This window comes from Lissotriton vulgaris, chromosome 1_1 (assembly GCF_964263255.1).
Source record: "Lissotriton vulgaris chromosome 1_1, aLisVul1.2, whole genome shotgun sequence".
Classification (NCBI taxonomy): Eukaryota; Metazoa; Chordata; class Amphibia; order Caudata; family Salamandridae; genus Lissotriton; species Lissotriton vulgaris.
Window position 1 is genome coordinate 214,120,406 of NC_141685.1, and position 18,300 is coordinate 214,138,705.

Here is an 18,300-nt window from a genome sequence, read left to right on the forward strand (position 1 = left end):
CCCAGGCTGAGGGGGTGGATCCGAGGATGAGGACCTCCGTCTTGTCTGAGTTCAGCTTCAGATGGCTGTTCCTGATCCAGTCGGTGACGGCCTTCATTCCCTCGTGGAGGTTGGTTTCGGCTGTGTGTGGGTCCTTGGTGAGAGAGAGGATGAGCTGGGTGTCGTCGGCGTAGGAGATGATGTTGAGGTTGTGATGGCGGGCCACTTGTGCGATGGGGGCCATGTAGACGTTGAACAGCGTCGGGCTGAGAGATGAACCCTGAGGGACGCTGCAGATGATGCCGGTGGCTTCGGGTGGGAAGGGTGGTCGGTGGGCGCTCTGGGTTCTTCCGGAGAGGAAGGACGTGGTCCAGTCAAGGGCCTTCTTTTGGATTCCGGCTTTTAGGAGGCGTGTCTTTAGAGTGCGATGGCAGACCATGTCGAAGGCGGCTGACAGGTCCGGGAGGATGAGGGCTGATGTTTCGCCGTTGTCTAGTTGGCACCTGATGTCGTCTGTGGTGGTGATGAGGGCTGTCTCAGTGCTGTGGTTTCGTCTGAATCCGGACTGGGACGGGTTCAAGATGTTGTTGTCTTCTAGGTGGCGGGCCAATTGCATGTTGACGATTTTCTCGATGACCTTTGCCGGGAACGAGAGCAGGGAGATGGGCCGGAAGTTCTTGAGGGCCTTGGGGTCCCCCTTGGGCTTCTTGAGGAGGGAGTTGATTTCGGCGTGCTTCCAGCTTTCCGGGAATGTCGCTGTTTCAAAGGAGATGTTGATGACCTTCCGTGTTTGGGGTGCGATGGCTGCGCCTTCTTTGTTGAATATGTGGTGTGGGCACGGGTCTGACGGAGCTCCTGAGTGGATGGGGTTCATGACCTTGCGTGTCTCGTCGTCGTTGACGTTGGATCAGGAGATCAGGCGGTTGGCGCTGGTAGTGTTTACAGGGGAGGTGGAGTCTGGCGTAGTCGGGGTGGTCATGGTGTTGAAGCAGTCGTGGATGTCTACGATCTTGCGGTGGAAGAAGATGGCTAGTGAGTCGCACAGTTCTTGTGAGGGCGGGATGTCGTTGGCGTTGGCGCTGGGGTTGGAGAGTGCCTTTACGATGCTGAAGAGCTACTTGTTGTTGTGTGCGTTGTTATCCAAGCGGTCTTTGGAAGAGGATCTCTTGGCTAATCTGATGAGGTGGTGATGTCTGCGGGTGGCGTCCTTGTAGGCTGCGTGGTTAACCGGTGTGCGTTCGTAGAGCCATATCTTCTCCTGTTTCCGGCATGAGCGTTTGGAGGTCTGGAGCTTGTTGGTGAACCAGGTGGCTCTCTTGCTGGCGTGGCTGTTGGAGGGTTTCTTGAGCGGGGCAAGGGTGTTGGCGCAGTCGTCTATCCACTGTCTGAGGTTGCAGGCTGCGGCGTCTGGGTTGGTGGGGTCAGCGGGTGGGTTCTGGGCGAGGGTGGTGATAAGATGGTCTTCGTTGACTTTGCTCAAGGAGCGGCATGGCAGCTGTTGGGTGCGGTGGTGCGTGGTTGGTTTCTTGAATGTGAAATGGATGCAGCGGTGGTCGGTCCAGTGGAGTTCGGTGGTGTGGTCGAAGGCGACGTGGGTGCCTGTGGAGAAGATGGGGTCCAGCGTGTGTCCGGCGGCGTGGGTGGGTGCGGTAGCGAGTTGTCTGAGGCCAAGGTCGGCGAGGTAGTCGATTAGGGTGGCGGAGTTGGCGTCGTTGGCTTTTGAACAAGAACATTAGACCTTTGACACCTTGGCTAAATGTAGCAAAAAATAAAATATGAATCAGACATATGTCATTGTTCGACTTGGCCCTGTTTGCAAGGTTAGCCCTAAACTTTTTGCTTCTTCCTCCTATTTTTTCCTGACCTGTTGTTGGTTTTAGGAGTCTGCGCACTTTACCACCACTAATCAGTGCTAAAGTGCATATGCTCTCTGTATAAATTGTGTTTATGAATTGGTGTTTTCATGATTGGCATATTTGATTTACTGGTAAGCCCCTAGTAAAGTGCACTGAGTGTGCCAGGGCCTGTAAATCAAATGCTACTAGTGGGCCTGCAGCACTGATTGTTCCACCCACATGAGTAGCCCTGAAATGGTGTCTCAGACCTGCCACTGCACGGCAAGTGGGGGACTTGGCAAATGCCCCCACTTGCCGTGCCCCAACCTTCCTTTTTCTAAAATGTAAGGCACCCCATAGTAGGCCCAAGGTACCCCCTGGGCAGGGTGCAATGTATGTGAAAGGTAGGACATGTACTGGTGTGTGTGACATGTCCTGATATTGAAATACTGCAAATTTAGTTTTTCACTTTTGAAAGAGTATCTTGCCCCATAGGACAGAATGGGAAATACTTTGTAACATCTTGCAAGTATAACTTCCCATTGGAACAAGATGAAGAAATAAAGTTTAGGCTCCCTGAACTCAGATTTCAATAACACATCTTTTAGCAAAGATGCACTAGCAAACTGCTATCCAGAAGAGCAAAAAGGCGGTTAAACACGCAAACAAAAAACAGCAAATATCAGCTCTGTGTAAAGGAGTTACAATTGCGCCTGGCAGCATCAGACGGCAACTCAGGCTGTAAAATGGACCCAAGTACTAATCAACAATCAAAACCACTCAGGCCATAGAAGCATTACCCAATCTTCGAAAAGGCTAGGCCATCGTCAGCTCAGGCAAGGCCAAGTTAATGAGAGCAATGACAACACCCCCTCTTACATAATCAGCCCGTGGGTTAGGTCCAGCAGACGAAGGGCGAACTCAAACTCCATGGGAGATCGCCACCCCAACAAACAGTCAGCAGAGGGGGCACCGTCAAATCACTTCACCGAAACAGACAGGAGCAAGATGGGCCCCCATCCAAAATGGACAACAAAAGAACTCCTCCCCCCAAACAAACAGTACAGAGATAGGAAAGCGCACAGTAGCACAAATAGACATTAGAACAAATATAACAAATAGTCCCGGCCCGGAAACAAACCCTATCACTATAAGGCCAAGAGGCCCGCCCAAAGGGCATCTGAAAATGCCATAGTGGTGCTCAAGCCCGAATACACAACTTGAGGAGGCTCCCACACGTAAACAGGGCCAATATTCTATAAATCCTTCAATACGTTCCAGAGCTAAAACACCTCACAACTGTAGACTTAACACGAGTTCAATTCAAGGGCCTGAAGAGTAACACAAGAAGATAATCGACAATAAAAACATGGAAAACCAGCACGATAGCCCAATAGATCATGACAAAGATGGCTCAATTCGCTAAAAGGGGGAGTTTAGCACAGCTACAGCGAAAGTCTGTTTCAAGAGGCACTGTCGAAGTCGCCCATCCAACTTCATTTTCCAACTTAAGAATATGATTCTCATCCGCCTCGCCTACCACAGGGCGTAAAATCCCTGAAAAGTGAAAGCTGAGTCACATACTGCCGATCAGGACGGAACAGCACCAACCCTGCCATGGCAGCGATCAAACTGCTCCTAGCTTAAAAAGAGTTAATGGCCCTGCAAGTGGAACATACAAGACATTACAAATAATTTCACAGAATGTGTTTGGGCTGAAAACCATGCTAAAGAACATGGATGCCTTCGAATTTTTACAGAAAGGGGACCTGCTGTGTCTCCAGGAAACTTGGCTACTAGCCCCTCTGGTCACACCAGGCTTCTAGGAATTCCAACACCCTGCAAAAAAGTACAATGCTCATGAAAGGCCATCAGGGAGCCTGTATATATACGTAAACCTGGGTATCTCCATAACATCAGTTAAATAAATCCCCACTAAGCATGGACATGGTCCAAGCATTACACTTGCGAGGCCTGAAACTGAACGGATGCCCCACAACAATCCTACTCTTGAACATTTATTTTAACTGCAAAGACCGCCCTGGATACGGAAAGAGAAGGGAATTGGTCAACACACTGGAAGCACTGCTCAGTAATTATCCAAACTGCGCCAATTAATGGTCGGTGACAACAATACTCACAACTTGGGCCCAGAAAAAGACACCTCTTGACCTAGGGACTGTGCGGGCAATCTGCTCAATACATTTATAAACACCTATAGTCTAAGGTCTGCACACAAAAAGTCTCAAACCATGCTATGGCTAGAGGGTGCAAAGGAAAACCCAAATCAACTACAGATCATATTTTCATGAGCCACTGGCTCCATGAACAAGAGGTGGAATTTCAAAAGCCTGTACATCAAACCAGTGATAACCGCCTACTGTTCACTGTTATATCACTGCAAACAGTTACTCTCGGGCACACTACCCCCCTGGGTGCATCTAAGCGGGAGGAAATACACATGCTCCTAAGCCGATTGAAATGGACCACAATCAATACTTCGGGCCTGACAGCCTGGAAAAACAATTGGACTGCACTTAACAGAGATTACACTGATGGGAATACACCTGCGATATGGTCAAAACTGGTCCCAGAGCTGACCTACTTATTGTTAGGTACAAAACCAAATCATCAGCCAGAATCCAAAGAAAGGATGTGCTTCCAACCCAAACCACTTGCTTTCCTCACCCATTAGGCAGAAAGGTCTCACAGATGCTGAGAAAGAAGGGAAATCCTGAGGTTATGCACACATGCTGAGGTAGTCCTCTGTGTAGCATACACAAGTAGTCATAGCCATGTGTTGCATTAGTTTGAGGTTCTTTTAATTGCACTGAGTCAACGAATGGTTGCATGAGTACTATTACCAAACCACTGTAGGATCTGCTGAAATGAATATCATGGTACACAAGGGTGCACAGTTGGCCACTGGTTGCATTGCAGAATTGTTGCTTAGCTGGTTGATTGAATTATGTTTCTGAGGCTGATTTATATGTTGGCGGTAAGGATACTCCATCATAACGACGACCGAGTAGCCTTCATAATGGTCGCACATAATTGCGTAATTTTGATGTAACTACAGTGGAGACTACTCCGTCTCTGCCATGTTACACACCACCAACAGCTTGACCTAGTACTGGGTGTCAGAGAATAGGATGGGCTGACATGTAGCTTTCTGCCCATCACTGACAGACAAACCCTTGTAGTAAAGGGCAGTAAAATCTTGAAAAAGCCCCCCTCGCCAAAGGAGAAGACTCCCATGGCGGGGAGGCGTGTTTTTTTAAATCTCCTCCCAAGAAATTCCACTAGGGAGTTTTGTTTTTGAAAATAATAAAAGCATTGCCTTACTGCTCCAAAATGTTTACCTTAGCCATGAGTCAAAGTTACCTCTCTGATGGTGGATCCTGTGCTGTAAATGTTAGAAAGGTCCCTCAAGCCAATGGACATTTCTAAATTTGGCAGTCAGAACCCCCGCTAGGGCGACAGAGCAAAATACTCTGTCACTCTGACAGGGGAAGGCCTCACCACCAAAATATAAATTAGGCACTCTGTCAGGTTGTTGTCTGCATATAAGGCTTGTGTCCCTTCTGGAAGACTGAGTTGGAGCCATTGAACAGTAGTTGGTGTGGTGCTGCAGTATTGCAAGAGTATGTTCATGAAGGTAACACTCTCCATTCATAGGATTATGTTTCTGGCTCTGAGTATGTTTCAGGGTTGACTGCCTCTAACTCTCTCACTCTCTTCTGCCACAGGCCATCCAAATCATGATCGGAATCATCAGCTTCCTCTTTGGTGCCACCATCTGCTCAACAACATTCCAGAGTTTCTCAGGCTTCACCGGAGCGCCCTTCTGGGGTGGCTTATGCGTAAGTATGTGTGCCTCAAAATCCACTATTCCACCCTTCAAAAGTAAAGGTGTCATCTTCATTCAAACATTTCTTTGGTTCTCATAAACCTCAGTATACTGTTTATTTTGGACAGTGGCTCCTGGTATCCCATCCTCACAGAATGCAATATGTTAGCAAGCTGAGTTCAGTGTCATTGAAAAGAGAATATAATGAAATTCCAGCTTGTAATTTAAGATACCCCTCAGGGTAGAATGTAAAACTTCTTGGCTATTGTGAAGGAAAGTTATGATTTTATTAAGGGCATAGAGGCAAACATTATGCTTTTAATATTTCTTTACTCCTACAAACGGCAATACACTATTCAACTACAAGACCCCTTTAAAGTATTGTTGAAAACTACAGGCCAAGTGGTTTAAATTAAACCAATCACAATTAGAACTACCCATACTGCACCATCTCCAAATACCAACATCCTTCCTCTTACTGTGTGCTAAGGCAGGTGATGATTCAATTGCTAGTTTTGATAGTTTCATTTCTCCCCAGCTCTTCCAAGATTCTGTTGCAGAAAATTCAACAGACGTTTCTAGACCCCACCAGCATGTAGCCGTTACAATGTTATCATCATTGGTTACCAAGCCTTCAACCGCACAGAAAACGAATAATAATATAAACACACGCAATATAAAACTCGTATTTAGACATTATTCTAAGCATACATACTAATCAAAATAAAATGTCAGCATAAGCATTGTCAGGTCCTTTAAATGAATCCCACTGGAGACAAACAATTCAAGTTGCCATAAAAAGGGACAAGGTAATCTTTGTCTTTATTTCTTTAATATAATCAATTTCCTTTACAATAGCTAGAAAATCTTACAATTTCTGACAGTACTGGAGGCTAGTAAAATGTTCCTTTAACCCCTCTCATGCTTGTGACGGAACCGTTCCGTCACGAGCCGTCACGAGCCTCGGGTGGGCTGTGCTGGTGACGGAACAGTTCCATCACGGCCCGTGCCTGCGCTGGGCGTTCTAAAGAGTGGGCGGGGCCGTGACGGAACCGTTCCGTCACAAGCACAGCTCACCCGAGGCTCGTGACGGAGCGGTTCCGTCACGAGCACGGGAGCGCGGTGCGGCCCCGCCTCCCCCTTAGCGCTGCGGCGGAATAGCCGCCGCAGCGAAGGGGTTAAAGGTTACTTAAAACCATTGTTGCAAAACCTAAAACTGACCCCCCCTTTCGGACCATGCGCAGTGTGGCAGACACCAAGGGGTGCCCGCCATATGGTGCACGATTATCCCCAGCCACCCCTTTCTTCAATGGGAGCCTGTGTATTCGGTCGGTACACAGGCTACCTTTGAATTCAATGGGAGTCCGACCTAATTGTATACAGAAGCATCATAATCGGTCGGTCAGACTCCCCAGATCCAATTCAGTCAGAAACCACTCCAAGACCAATTCGGCCGAAATGCTTTCCGACAGGCATCGTAATCGATCCCTTAGTCTGCAGTCTGATGGTGTTCTGGCTGCAGGTGTGCCGAGAACACTAGAGATGGTGAGCATGCCTGCATGATAAACAGGGGTGCTGGTCATGATGGCTTAGTAAATGATGCGGCTGGTGGCTGTTTTGAAGAGGGTGCAGACAGGCAAAGGGTGCCAACAGTGTTTATCAGGATGGGGCTGAACATGCTCCTGTATGTAGAATACCCTTGAGGGTTGCCACTGCGGAGTCTGAGAAGCCACGGAGCAGGGCTTAACCACTATCCAGAGGTGAGAATATGAGGATGTGTACAGCAGATCTGAAGTCGCCTTCTGGAAATTTCACTTAGCATACAAGGGAAAGCTGGTACCAGGCCGTCATCGTTTTTTGGCAGCGTGTTCCTTAAAGGCAAGGTTAGTGTCCAAAATGGGGGCGCTAGAGGGCGCATGAGCAGAATGGCCGCCCTGTGGTGAGGCTCCTTGTTGAGTAAATATCAACAAGTAATTGATGGTAGAGTAAGTTTATTCGTACAAATGAAGCACTCCCTGCATACAACTCCAGTCTCCAAGATGATAGCGGTAACTGACACTTATTACAGTTGCAGCATACAGTACATCTACAACAAACTGAACATGGTCGCGAGTGATGCACAATTAAACAATAATACAACTCGAGACAAGGTTGAATGAAAACACTAACACGAGTCGGCACGAGTCCATGTGGAGAAATGCGCGAGCGAAGCCTCGCACCAAGCATGTACTCGCGCTGACTCGTGCAATACAACACAACACACCTTCCCCCCTTATGAAAAAAAAACAAAAAAACACTGTAAATTACATTTTTCCTGTCATGAAAGCAACAAAATCAGACAACCACTTTGGTTTCTTAGTGACTCTTTTGGGTAAGGGAACACCATGTTGAACAGTAACATCCTGACTGGTGGTACTGTTACTTGAACAAGAAGGTACAGTAGGAGCAGTATCCTGATTGGTATAACAACTACTTGAGCAGCAAGGTATAGCATCTGTATCACGGGAATCCTCATCCAAAAAAGAAAAATCGGGATGTTCAGGAATAGGTTCTTTACAATAAACATCCTTGTCAGCTTTGAGAATAGCAATTCTACTCAGATTCCAAACTTTATTGTTAGATAATCTCACAGAGTTTTTTAAACCCTCCAAAACTTCAAAAGGACCCATAAATGAACTTTCACCTTTCTTGACCTTCCATGGTTTTTTGACCTTTACCATCATACCAACTTCCACTTTGGGATCCTTTTTCGAACCACATTTCTCATCAAAGTACTTTTTGTTAGAGCAATGAGTGCGAATAAGGTTTTCCTTAACTATACTCAGATCCACACCAGAAGAAGTGGATTTCACCAACCACGAGGGATTCACCTTTGTCCTAGGGATTCTCCCTCTCATGATCTCAAAAGGAGAATACCCAGTCATTGAATTCATGGTTGTCCTGTACACCCACACCTTCTTAAAAATTTCAACTTCCCATTTTTTGTCATCATTACTGGTAAACTGTATAGCTCCTTTCAGAACCCTATTGAACCTCTCTATTACCCCATTTCCACTAGGATTATATAAAGAAGTAGTGGAATGGGCAATCCCAAGCCTTGAAAAATAATCATTGGCCTTCTTTGAAATAAATTGTACACCATTGTCAGATATAATTCTTACTGGTAAACCTTCTTCAATAAAAACTTTATCTAGGAAACATAGAACCGAATCGGTATCTATTTTTTTGAACAATTTTAATAATTGGCCATTTAGAGAAAATATCAATGGCTGCGATGACATACTTGGATTCGCAACCAATAGGACCCATGATGTCTATGGCAATGGTTTCCCAAGGATTGTTTGGAATAGTATGTGCACCCATATTGGGTTTTAAACTAACTAAAGACTTATCAGAGTTGGCACATACCACACAATTTCTGACCAATCGTTCGATAAACATGTCCATCCCTGGCCACCAAAATAAATGCTTAACTTGTTGCTTGGTTCTAACCATGCCACTATGACCTTCATGACCCTGCAGAACTATAATTTTCCTCACACCCACTGGTGGAACAATGCGTTCACCTCTTTTGATGATGTTCTCACAACATGAAAGTTCTGACCTCACTTCCCAGAAGCTTTTCAACTCTGAATTCAAACACTTTTTTTCAGGCCAAGTACCAATGATATAATTGGCAACATTCTTTAAAATTTCATCATCTTCAAATTTCTCTTTCCACAAAGTTTGATTAATGGTAATGGGACCCTCATCATGAATCATGGCAATCTGGAAATTGTCCCACTCATTGTGTAAATCCTCCTGAATTGGTAAAGGCATACTAGATAAAAAATCAGCAGAAACATTTTCTTGGCCGGGTAAATATTGTATATTATAAATAAAATCCTGCAAACGCATGGACATGCGTGCAATACGGGCTGAAGCTCTCAACATACCTTCTGTAGTGAGCAGCCGTACCAAAGGTTTGTGATCACTCCTTAGTGTACATTCCTTACCCCAGACAAACACTCTGAAATGTTGCAAAGCCCAAATGCACGCTAGTGTCTCACTTTCTATTGTGGAATACTTTTCCTCAGCAGGGGTAAGGGCCCTTGAAGCATGCGCAATAATAACTTCTTTTCCCTCCTTATTCTTTTGGGTAAACACAGCACCCAGTCCTTTTGCGCTAGCATCGGTAGTAATAATGTTTTCCAGAGAAGGGTCAAAGCAAGAGAGCGCACTTGCTGAGCAGATAGCATTCTGCACATCACAAAACTCCTTTTCACATTCACTTGTCCATTCAAAAACAACTCTATTTTTAATTAACTGCCTGATATTATATGTTCTGCACGAAAAGTCATGCACATATCTAGCGTAGAACTCGACTAACCCTAAAAAAGATCTTACATCGTCCTTAGATAGAGGATGAGGAGCCGACTTAATTGCTTCTAAAAGTGAAGGTTTTGGTTTGACCCCTTCCGCACACAGTTCATGACCTAAATAATTTACAGAATGAACACCAAATTTACATTTTTCATGCTTAATGGTAAGGCCATGTACATTAAGTGCATTCAATACTTCCTCCAAAGCAGTAATGTGCTTGTCTTTATCATCATTAAATACCAATATGTCATCCTGAAAACAGATGGCATTTTTACAGTCTTTTAAAATGTCTTGCATAACCCTCTGAAAAATTGCTGCTGCGGACGCCAGGCCAAAAGGCATCCTGTTGAATCTGAAGCACCCAAAAGGTGTAATAAATGCAGTTAGATCCTTGCTCTTCTCATTCAGCTCTATCTGATGGTAAGCAGCAGATAAATCGATGGTTGAAAAAATGTTTGACCCCCCAACCACAGACAACATTTCAGAAATACAAGGAAGAGGGAATTGGTCTACAACAATATTATTGTTAAGATGGCGAAGGTCAATGCATAGTCTCACCTTGCCATTGGCTCGTCTAGCAACCACTATGGGCGAAACCCATTCAGATGATTCTATTCTATCTATTATGCCACATTCTACCAAAGCATTCAATTCATTTTTAACTTCCTCTCTGACAGCAAAGGGGATATTTCGAGCTTTGTATATTTTAGGACAAGCATTGTCTTTTAAACGAATTTCATGTTTAAAGTTAGTCAACTTTCCAATGCCTTTTGAAAAAACATCAGGGAATTTTTTTAACATCAATGAAGATATGCCATTTTGTTCATCGATCAACATCACAGGATTGGGACTATTAGGGTCCAGCACAATGTCAAGTTTACCAAAGTCAAACCAACTAAGAACTGAAGGACCCTTCTTTGAAACGTATAATTTAGCAATACACTTTCTATTCTTAAACCTGAAAACTAAGGTTCTGAAACCTAAAATATCTATCCTTCCACCTGAATATCCCTCAGGATTAATATCACTCTCTTCTAAATGACTACCTAGCCTTGGTACAAATAATTTCCTCCAAACTGATTCACACACTATAGAGTAAGGTGAACCAGAATCCGCATACATGTTGATCTTGACACCTCCAATGACCATATCACATAATGGCTTCTTCTTAATAGTATGGTCATTTATATTTAAGACTACAGAATCTTTTATGTTCAAAACAAAAGAACAATTATTAGAATTATCTGTGAAATCTTCATCATCACTATTTTCACTTAATTCAATACATTTGACTCTTTGGTTGACTTTACCCCTTCTGCAGGCAGAAGTAAAATGTCCCTTTAAGCCACAATTGGAACATTTTTGTTTTAAACCAGGACAAGTTTTGTCATTAGCCAAATGTGATTTGCTATTGCATCTAAAACATTTAAAGTTACTTTTGGAATCTTCAGAATTTCCTTTGGGAGAAAATATTTGTTTTCTTTTAGAAGAATCCTTATTTTTACTGTCATGCTTAAGATTAATTTTTGCAACCACATTTTTACTCACTGAGGCATCTTTGCCTTTAACTTGTAATGCACTCCTACAGGAAAGTTCAGCTTTTCTAACAATGGATACTACAAAATCTAAGTTCTCATCACCATTAATCCATAGTCTTTCTTGTATAGTTTCATTACTAGAGTGCATAACTACTTGATCTCTGATAAGATCTTCTTGTAAATTTCCAAATTTACAATCTAGAGCTAAGGTTTTCAGAGACGAAACAAAATTATCTACAGTTTCTTCACTTAACTGTTTTCTTTGAAAAAACTTAAATCTAGAAATTCCTATACGCAATTTGGGAGAACAGTACTTATCAAAATCATATACTGCCTTATCAAAAACATTCATGTCACCACTTGCTTGTGATGTAGGGAGTTGATTGAAGGCTTTTAATCCTTCAGGTCCCAAACAGTGTAAGAAAATACCTTTTTTTTCTGGGGCTTTCATTTTGCCATTTGCATCTAATGTCTCAATATAATTTAGAAAGTAAGCTTCCCATTCAATCCAAGGCATACAAGGAGAACTACCAGCTGACCAATAACTTTGTGGAGGAGAAAGAGTATAACCTTGAGCACACATAGTGATGGAAATAAGCAAATAAATAAGTTAATTTACACTGAATATCACTAACAAGTAAAACAAAAAAAATAAAAAAATAGTAGTAACAATGAGAAAAAATAAAGTACTTGGATGTTGAAGAAAAAAAATAGTCAAACGATTCCTGGAAAATCAGGACATTTTCCTGTGTTCATTTGAAGATTATGGTAGGTTTTTCTGTACTTCAAATCCCCATCCGCTTTACTGTCTTTCCAATTTTCACTCCGTTTATTTTTTGGAATAGTTTCCCCGTTTTTTCAAACTGAAATGAGACACAGCCGGAGAAAAGAAACGAAGTCACCTCTTTAGTTTCATCAAAAATGAAGAAACCAATGGAAAGCAGCGTCTCAGCGTCTCATGGGAAATGCAGCAATCACTTCCGCTTTAACTTCAGCCAGTGCGTGTAAATAAAAGGATTCACCAGCGCGAACAAGAAACGAAGACGCGCATATCCACACGCAGATAAAGGATATAAATGAATTCTGCCCTTCGGATGTGAATTCAGCCCTTCAGATGGCTGTTCGTCGCTTCCTATGCAGGTACAGGAATCAATAAAAATATTTAAAATCTTTTCAAAGTTCCGAAAAAAATGCGTAAATTAGCATAAAATCGGACAGGAAGTGCTTCCCGGAAAGGTTCAATGCTCCGTCCCTCGTCGCCAAATTGTTGAGTAAATATCAACAAGTAATTGATGGTAGAGTAAGTTTATTCGTACAAATGAAGCACTCCCTGCATACAACTCCAGTCTCCAAGATGATAGCGGTAACTGACACTTATTACAGTTGCAGCATACAGTACATCTACAACAAACTGAACATGGTCGCGAGTGATGCACAATTAAACAATAATACAACTCGAGACAAGGTTGAATGAAAACACTAACACGAGTCGGCACGAGTCCATGTGGAGAAATGCGCGAGCGAAGCCTCGCACCAAGCATGTACTCGCGCTGACTTGTGCAATACAACACAACACTCCTGCTACCCTGAATAATTATCTGGTATTTATCCTACAGAATCGGGACAAACATCACCCTTCTGAAGTCTAAGTGCTTATGAACATAACTTCCACACTCGGTGAAACCCCGGAGACAATCCGAGCCTCGGGGGCTGAGGAATGCAGCGCTGGCTTCTTTGCCGAGAGTTGCCTTGGTGACAGAGGAGATGGCGGAGGCGGCTACAGTTGACAGGAAAATCCGGGGATTGCAATGAGGTGAGCAGGCCTCTGTGAACTGAGCCGAGATTGCTGGGGACTTCGCCCGGGGCTCGAGGTGGTGTGCCAATACTGCCAAAGAGCTGGGAGAGGAGGGCTATGACATCTGCCCCCTCACACGCTTCCCCCATTTAGAGAATAAAGCACCACATGACCTGCTGACTGAACTGCAGACATAAGTGGCCTAACTGCCGCCATTTCCACCGGCAAGACGCAATGGAGAACTGGCTGTAGTTATGCCCCTCGGTGCAGCGCTTGGACTCTGCCCCTAATCTCTCACTCCACGGAGGGGGAACTTTGTCTCATGAACGTATAGCGCTGCTTTGAGGCGTCGAGGGACAAGAAACTTTAACTGCGAAGGGGGTGGTGTTTACCGGAGCGCATTCCTGGACATAGCGCCAAACATGCGAAATGCTTAGAGGATTGAACAGCATTGGGCGCTGAACCCCCCACAGTGAGACGCAAACTGCTGCTGAAGGTGGCGAGATTGGGCGCTCTGCCCTGAATGATTTAAAGACGGGACAATCTCCTAGAAGGCGGATTGGCGCTATTTACAAGAACGGCGGCGGAGTTGCAGGGAAGTGCGCACACGAACACCAGCAAGTAATGCGTCCCCCACAACGCACAACATTGGATATATTGCTGTACAGGCCTAACAGCAAGGTGTGACCTAGGGGCCACATCGTAACCGGGATACAGTGCCTTTGCGAAGGACACATTATTATCGCTTCAGCCCAGCAACATAGGGTGCACACAGCGGGGCATTGACGCGTCACTAACCCCGGTGAGGTGCCGCATAATATCGGGCTTGTGGACGAAGGCGCTGTGATGGGAAAGCCGGACACCCACCAGCCGAAACTTAACTTTGAGACCGCAAAAAAGGGGGCTAAACAAACTATGCCAGACGCCGATTTAGATAATGTGGACACGTTGGGTGGCAAAGAGACACCTCAAGACCGAGACATGCGGCAGATACTGCAGGAAATGCGACAAGGTTTTGCCACAATAAATAAAGTGGATCGCATGTCCTCTAGGATGGATGCTATTGTACATAAGGTGGACAAGCACGAAGAGAGAATAAAGGAGACTGAGAGGCGGATCTCGGATAATGACGACACCACCGCTAGTCATGCGACGCAATTAACGAGGATGGATAAACTGCTACATATCATCGCTGCGAAGAATGAGGATTTGGAAGCCCGCAGTAGACGCAACAACATCCGCGTGACGGGCATTCCGGAATCCACGGACACTGGGCGTATGGAAGATTTCCTCGAAAAATGCTAATAACTGCCATAGGGGCTGAGGCATTCTCTGCACACCTTATCGTGGAGCGTGCTGAAACCAGGTGCCCCTCCGATGCCCATCATTGCGCACCTGCTGAATTACTGTGATCGTGATGTGGCACTGCGTGCAGCAAGAGCCAAACAAAATCTGGTGTATAATGGGGTATCCTTTTCGATATTTCCGGACTTTACTCCGATGGTACAGGAGGAGCGGCACAAGTTCATTGAGAACAAAAAGAAACTGCGGGCAGCACAGATCGATTATGCCTTATTATATCCAGCGCAACTTTGTGTGACTCATCAGGGGAAACAACGCTTCTTCACGAACCCACAACAGGCTGAGGACTTCTTGCGATCGCTGAAACAAATGCAGTGGAAATGGACGCGACCAAGGCCACCAGGAACACGACCAAGGCACGGACGAAGAGGCCTGAACTGTGTCAAACAGCCCTCTTTTTTTTTTTTTTTTTTTTTAAACTTCCTGATTCCTGATGGTGGTATTACTAAAGCTTGATGAAAAACTGCAACTACATCCGAAGTGTGGACACATGTCTGAGAAGGACTGCAGATGTTCCGATGGTAATGTATTCCGGGACCCGCCACTCTCCTCACTTGAAGTTTAGAGGTCACACAGGTCCAGAGGCCTGAGGAGGGAAAGGCGGCGGTGTAACCCTCTAGAATGACCCCCTACGGGTATTCCCCTGAATTGGTTTTTGTATGTTGGGGGGGGATTGGGTGTCTGGTTGGGGACAGGGGCAATGGGAGGGTAGACTTGTCTGGCAAGTTGGTGCTGCTTCAGTGGGTGGAGGGGTGGGCTCAGAGGGAGGGGGAGGGGAGGGAAGGTTTAGTTGTTGCGGGAAAAGAGTTACGGTACAGGATCAGATCCATGAACAGTGACAAAGGGTGGATCTCTCACAGGGATGTTGTTATGCAATTATAGTCAGAAATGGCTGAGGATGGGAGAACGCATCATTTGACAGTATTGTCCTGGAATATACGAGGCCTCAATGACGCTAGGAAAGGCATAAATGTGTTAGCTTATCTAGATCGTCAGCAGGTGTATATAGCGCTCCTGCAGGAAACGCACTTACCGCCACGCCCGTGTCACACATTTGCAAGCAGATGGGCAGCGGTTAGGGTATTTTCCTCATACTCATCATATGCCAGAGGCACTGTCGTTTTGATTAAGAGGTCGATTCAATTTAATGTGCTTGGGAATGTGATAGACACAGGGGGTAGATATGTTATCATGTGGGGCAGACTTGGCACTGATACGGTCACTATTGTAAATTGCTATGCACCAAATAACGACACGCCAGAGTTCTTCACAACATTGTGGGGGAAGGTGGTAAATATTGGTTCGATGCACATTATCTGGGTCGGGGATTTCAATGTGTCCATGATGCCTAAACTGGATAGAGAAGACGGCTTTGTGCAATACAACAAGAAGTCAAGGGATGTATTACACAGCATTATAGAAGAAGGCGGTCTAATTGATAGCTGGCGTTTTTTCACACCCTATGCGAAAAGAAGGAACGCATTTCACCTCATACACTTGCACATGGGCTCGTCTTGATTATTGTCTCCTGTCTAGAGGGTTGAGTACAGATATGGGGAAAGCTATACACCTAGCCAGAACTTACTCAGACCATTGCCCAGTGTTAGTACAAATGCGAATGCCTGTTTATAACAGCTCCCGGCCCCCGTGGAGACTGCAACCCACAGCACTGCTAGATGAAGTGTTTAAAACAGAACTAGGCGAAGAGATTGCAGCGTTCTTCCCTCGCAATTAAGGATCAGTTGAGAGTGTAGAGGTGGTATGGGAAGCATTTAAAGTCACGATCAGGGGGTATTGCATCTCCAAGAGTTTCGGAGTGCTGCGTGATATAGGAGGCACCATACACAAATTAGAACGTGAGTTGAAGGAGTTGGAGGCACAGATGACAAGAGGGAACAATGGGAGGCTACATAAAGATTTCAGGGCTAAGTTATCAGAATACGAAGAAGAGGTGGCAAGAGAGGCGAAGTTCAGAGGGAAACACTGGGTAGCCCGAAGATAATGTGAAGGGGAGGGACCAGGGCGGGCGCTAGCAGAAATCACTAGAAATCCCTGATTCGGCACTTACATATTGGAGGTTAGCACACAGGGTGGACGGCTGTGTCAAGACACAGAGGGTATCCTGCAAACGTTTAAGACACATTATGGAGCCTTATATACCTCGGGGTATATAAGCGGGGTTCGGAACTTTCCTAGATGATATAGCACTGTGCAGGCTAAGCAACGTACATAGAACGTTCCTTAGTGCTCCTCTGGAGCTAGATGAGATCAGGGAAGCAATATTGTCACTAAAGAATGGTAAGGCGTCAGGAAGTGATGGATTACCTGCTGAATTCTATAAACAATACATCGACATTATGGCCCCCATCCTCAAAGAAGTATTCGAAGAATCATTGGAGATAGGAGTATTACCCGGCACATTTCGGGAGGTAGTCATCACTTCCCTCTTAAAACCTGGGAAGGACCCCACAGATTGTAATTCTTACCACCCGCTATCCCTCATTAACTGCAACGCTAAAATTTTAGCCAAAGTTCTGGCTACGCGGCTCTCCCTACTTATGACGATCAGGCTGGGTTTGTTCCTGGCAGATCCACAAATCATAATCTACGTACCCTCTTTTCACTAATTCAAACCATAGCCCCCGAGTTCCCGGTTGCTGCAACTTTTATGGATGCTACGAAAGCATTCGACTCGGTTGAATGTCAGTACTTATTCTTCATCCTGCAAGAATGGGGTTTCCCAAATTATTTATATCCTGGATTTAATTGCTCTATACCCGGCCTACTGCCAGAGTACTTATTAATGGGCATCTGTCTACTCAACTAGCGATTACGAGGGGTACCCACCAGGGATGCCCATTGTCACCCCTACTATTCGCCATTGCGATAGAGCGGCTTGCATATCGCATAAGACAACTCCATAAGGCGAGAGCGTTCAAATGCTTCCAACGTCAAATAGGGGTTTCACTCTATGCAGATGATTTTACACTCTACGTTACAGATCCTCAAACAAATCTTAATCCCCTGTTACGCGAGTTTTTGGTGTTCGGACAGCTGTCGGGCATACAGATAAACTGGGGCAAATCGCAGTTTTTCCCACTCACTGACGCAGTGACAGAGTTTCAGCTGGACTACCCTCTGGAGTGGTGTAGCTCGGACCTTTGCTATCTGGGTATTCAGGTCTCTAGGAATAGGGAAGAGACGCTCAGGCTAAACTATGGCACAGGGATTACTAAGCTCGCCGATAATATTACGCGCTGGCTATCCTTGCACCCTCTTTATGGCAGGTAGAGTGTCACTTATCAAGATGGCGGTGCTACCTCGCTTCTTATATCTTTTCCTGAATATTCCCTATTACCCGGGAGCCTTTTTCTTTAAGACACTGCGTTCGGAATTGCTGCGGTTGTTCTGGGGTGGTAAACAACCACGTCTAAAATGGACTACCATAACACAGCCCTATAATAAAGGAGGATTTGATGTGCCTGATTTTGAGGTATATTACATAAGCGCACAGGAGCATTACGCCTATCATTGGATGGCGCCAACACCATGCATGCCACAATTGGCAGTGGAAGACTG

The 18,300-nt window shown here is 45.1% G+C and overlaps 1 protein-coding gene across 1 annotated transcript in view; it reads left to right on the forward strand.

Moving 5' to 3' along the window:
- LOC147740914 (membrane-spanning 4-domains subfamily A member 4A-like) overlaps window positions 1-18,300 on the forward strand; it is a 209,143-nt gene that overhangs the window by 17,132 nt on the left and 173,711 nt on the right. Inside the window, exon 3 of the mRNA XM_086936014.1 lies at window positions 5,564-5,677. Coding sequence (XP_086792140.1) covers window positions 5,564-5,677 — 114 coding nt within the window. The remainder of the gene's footprint in view (window positions 1-5,563; window positions 5,678-18,300) is intronic.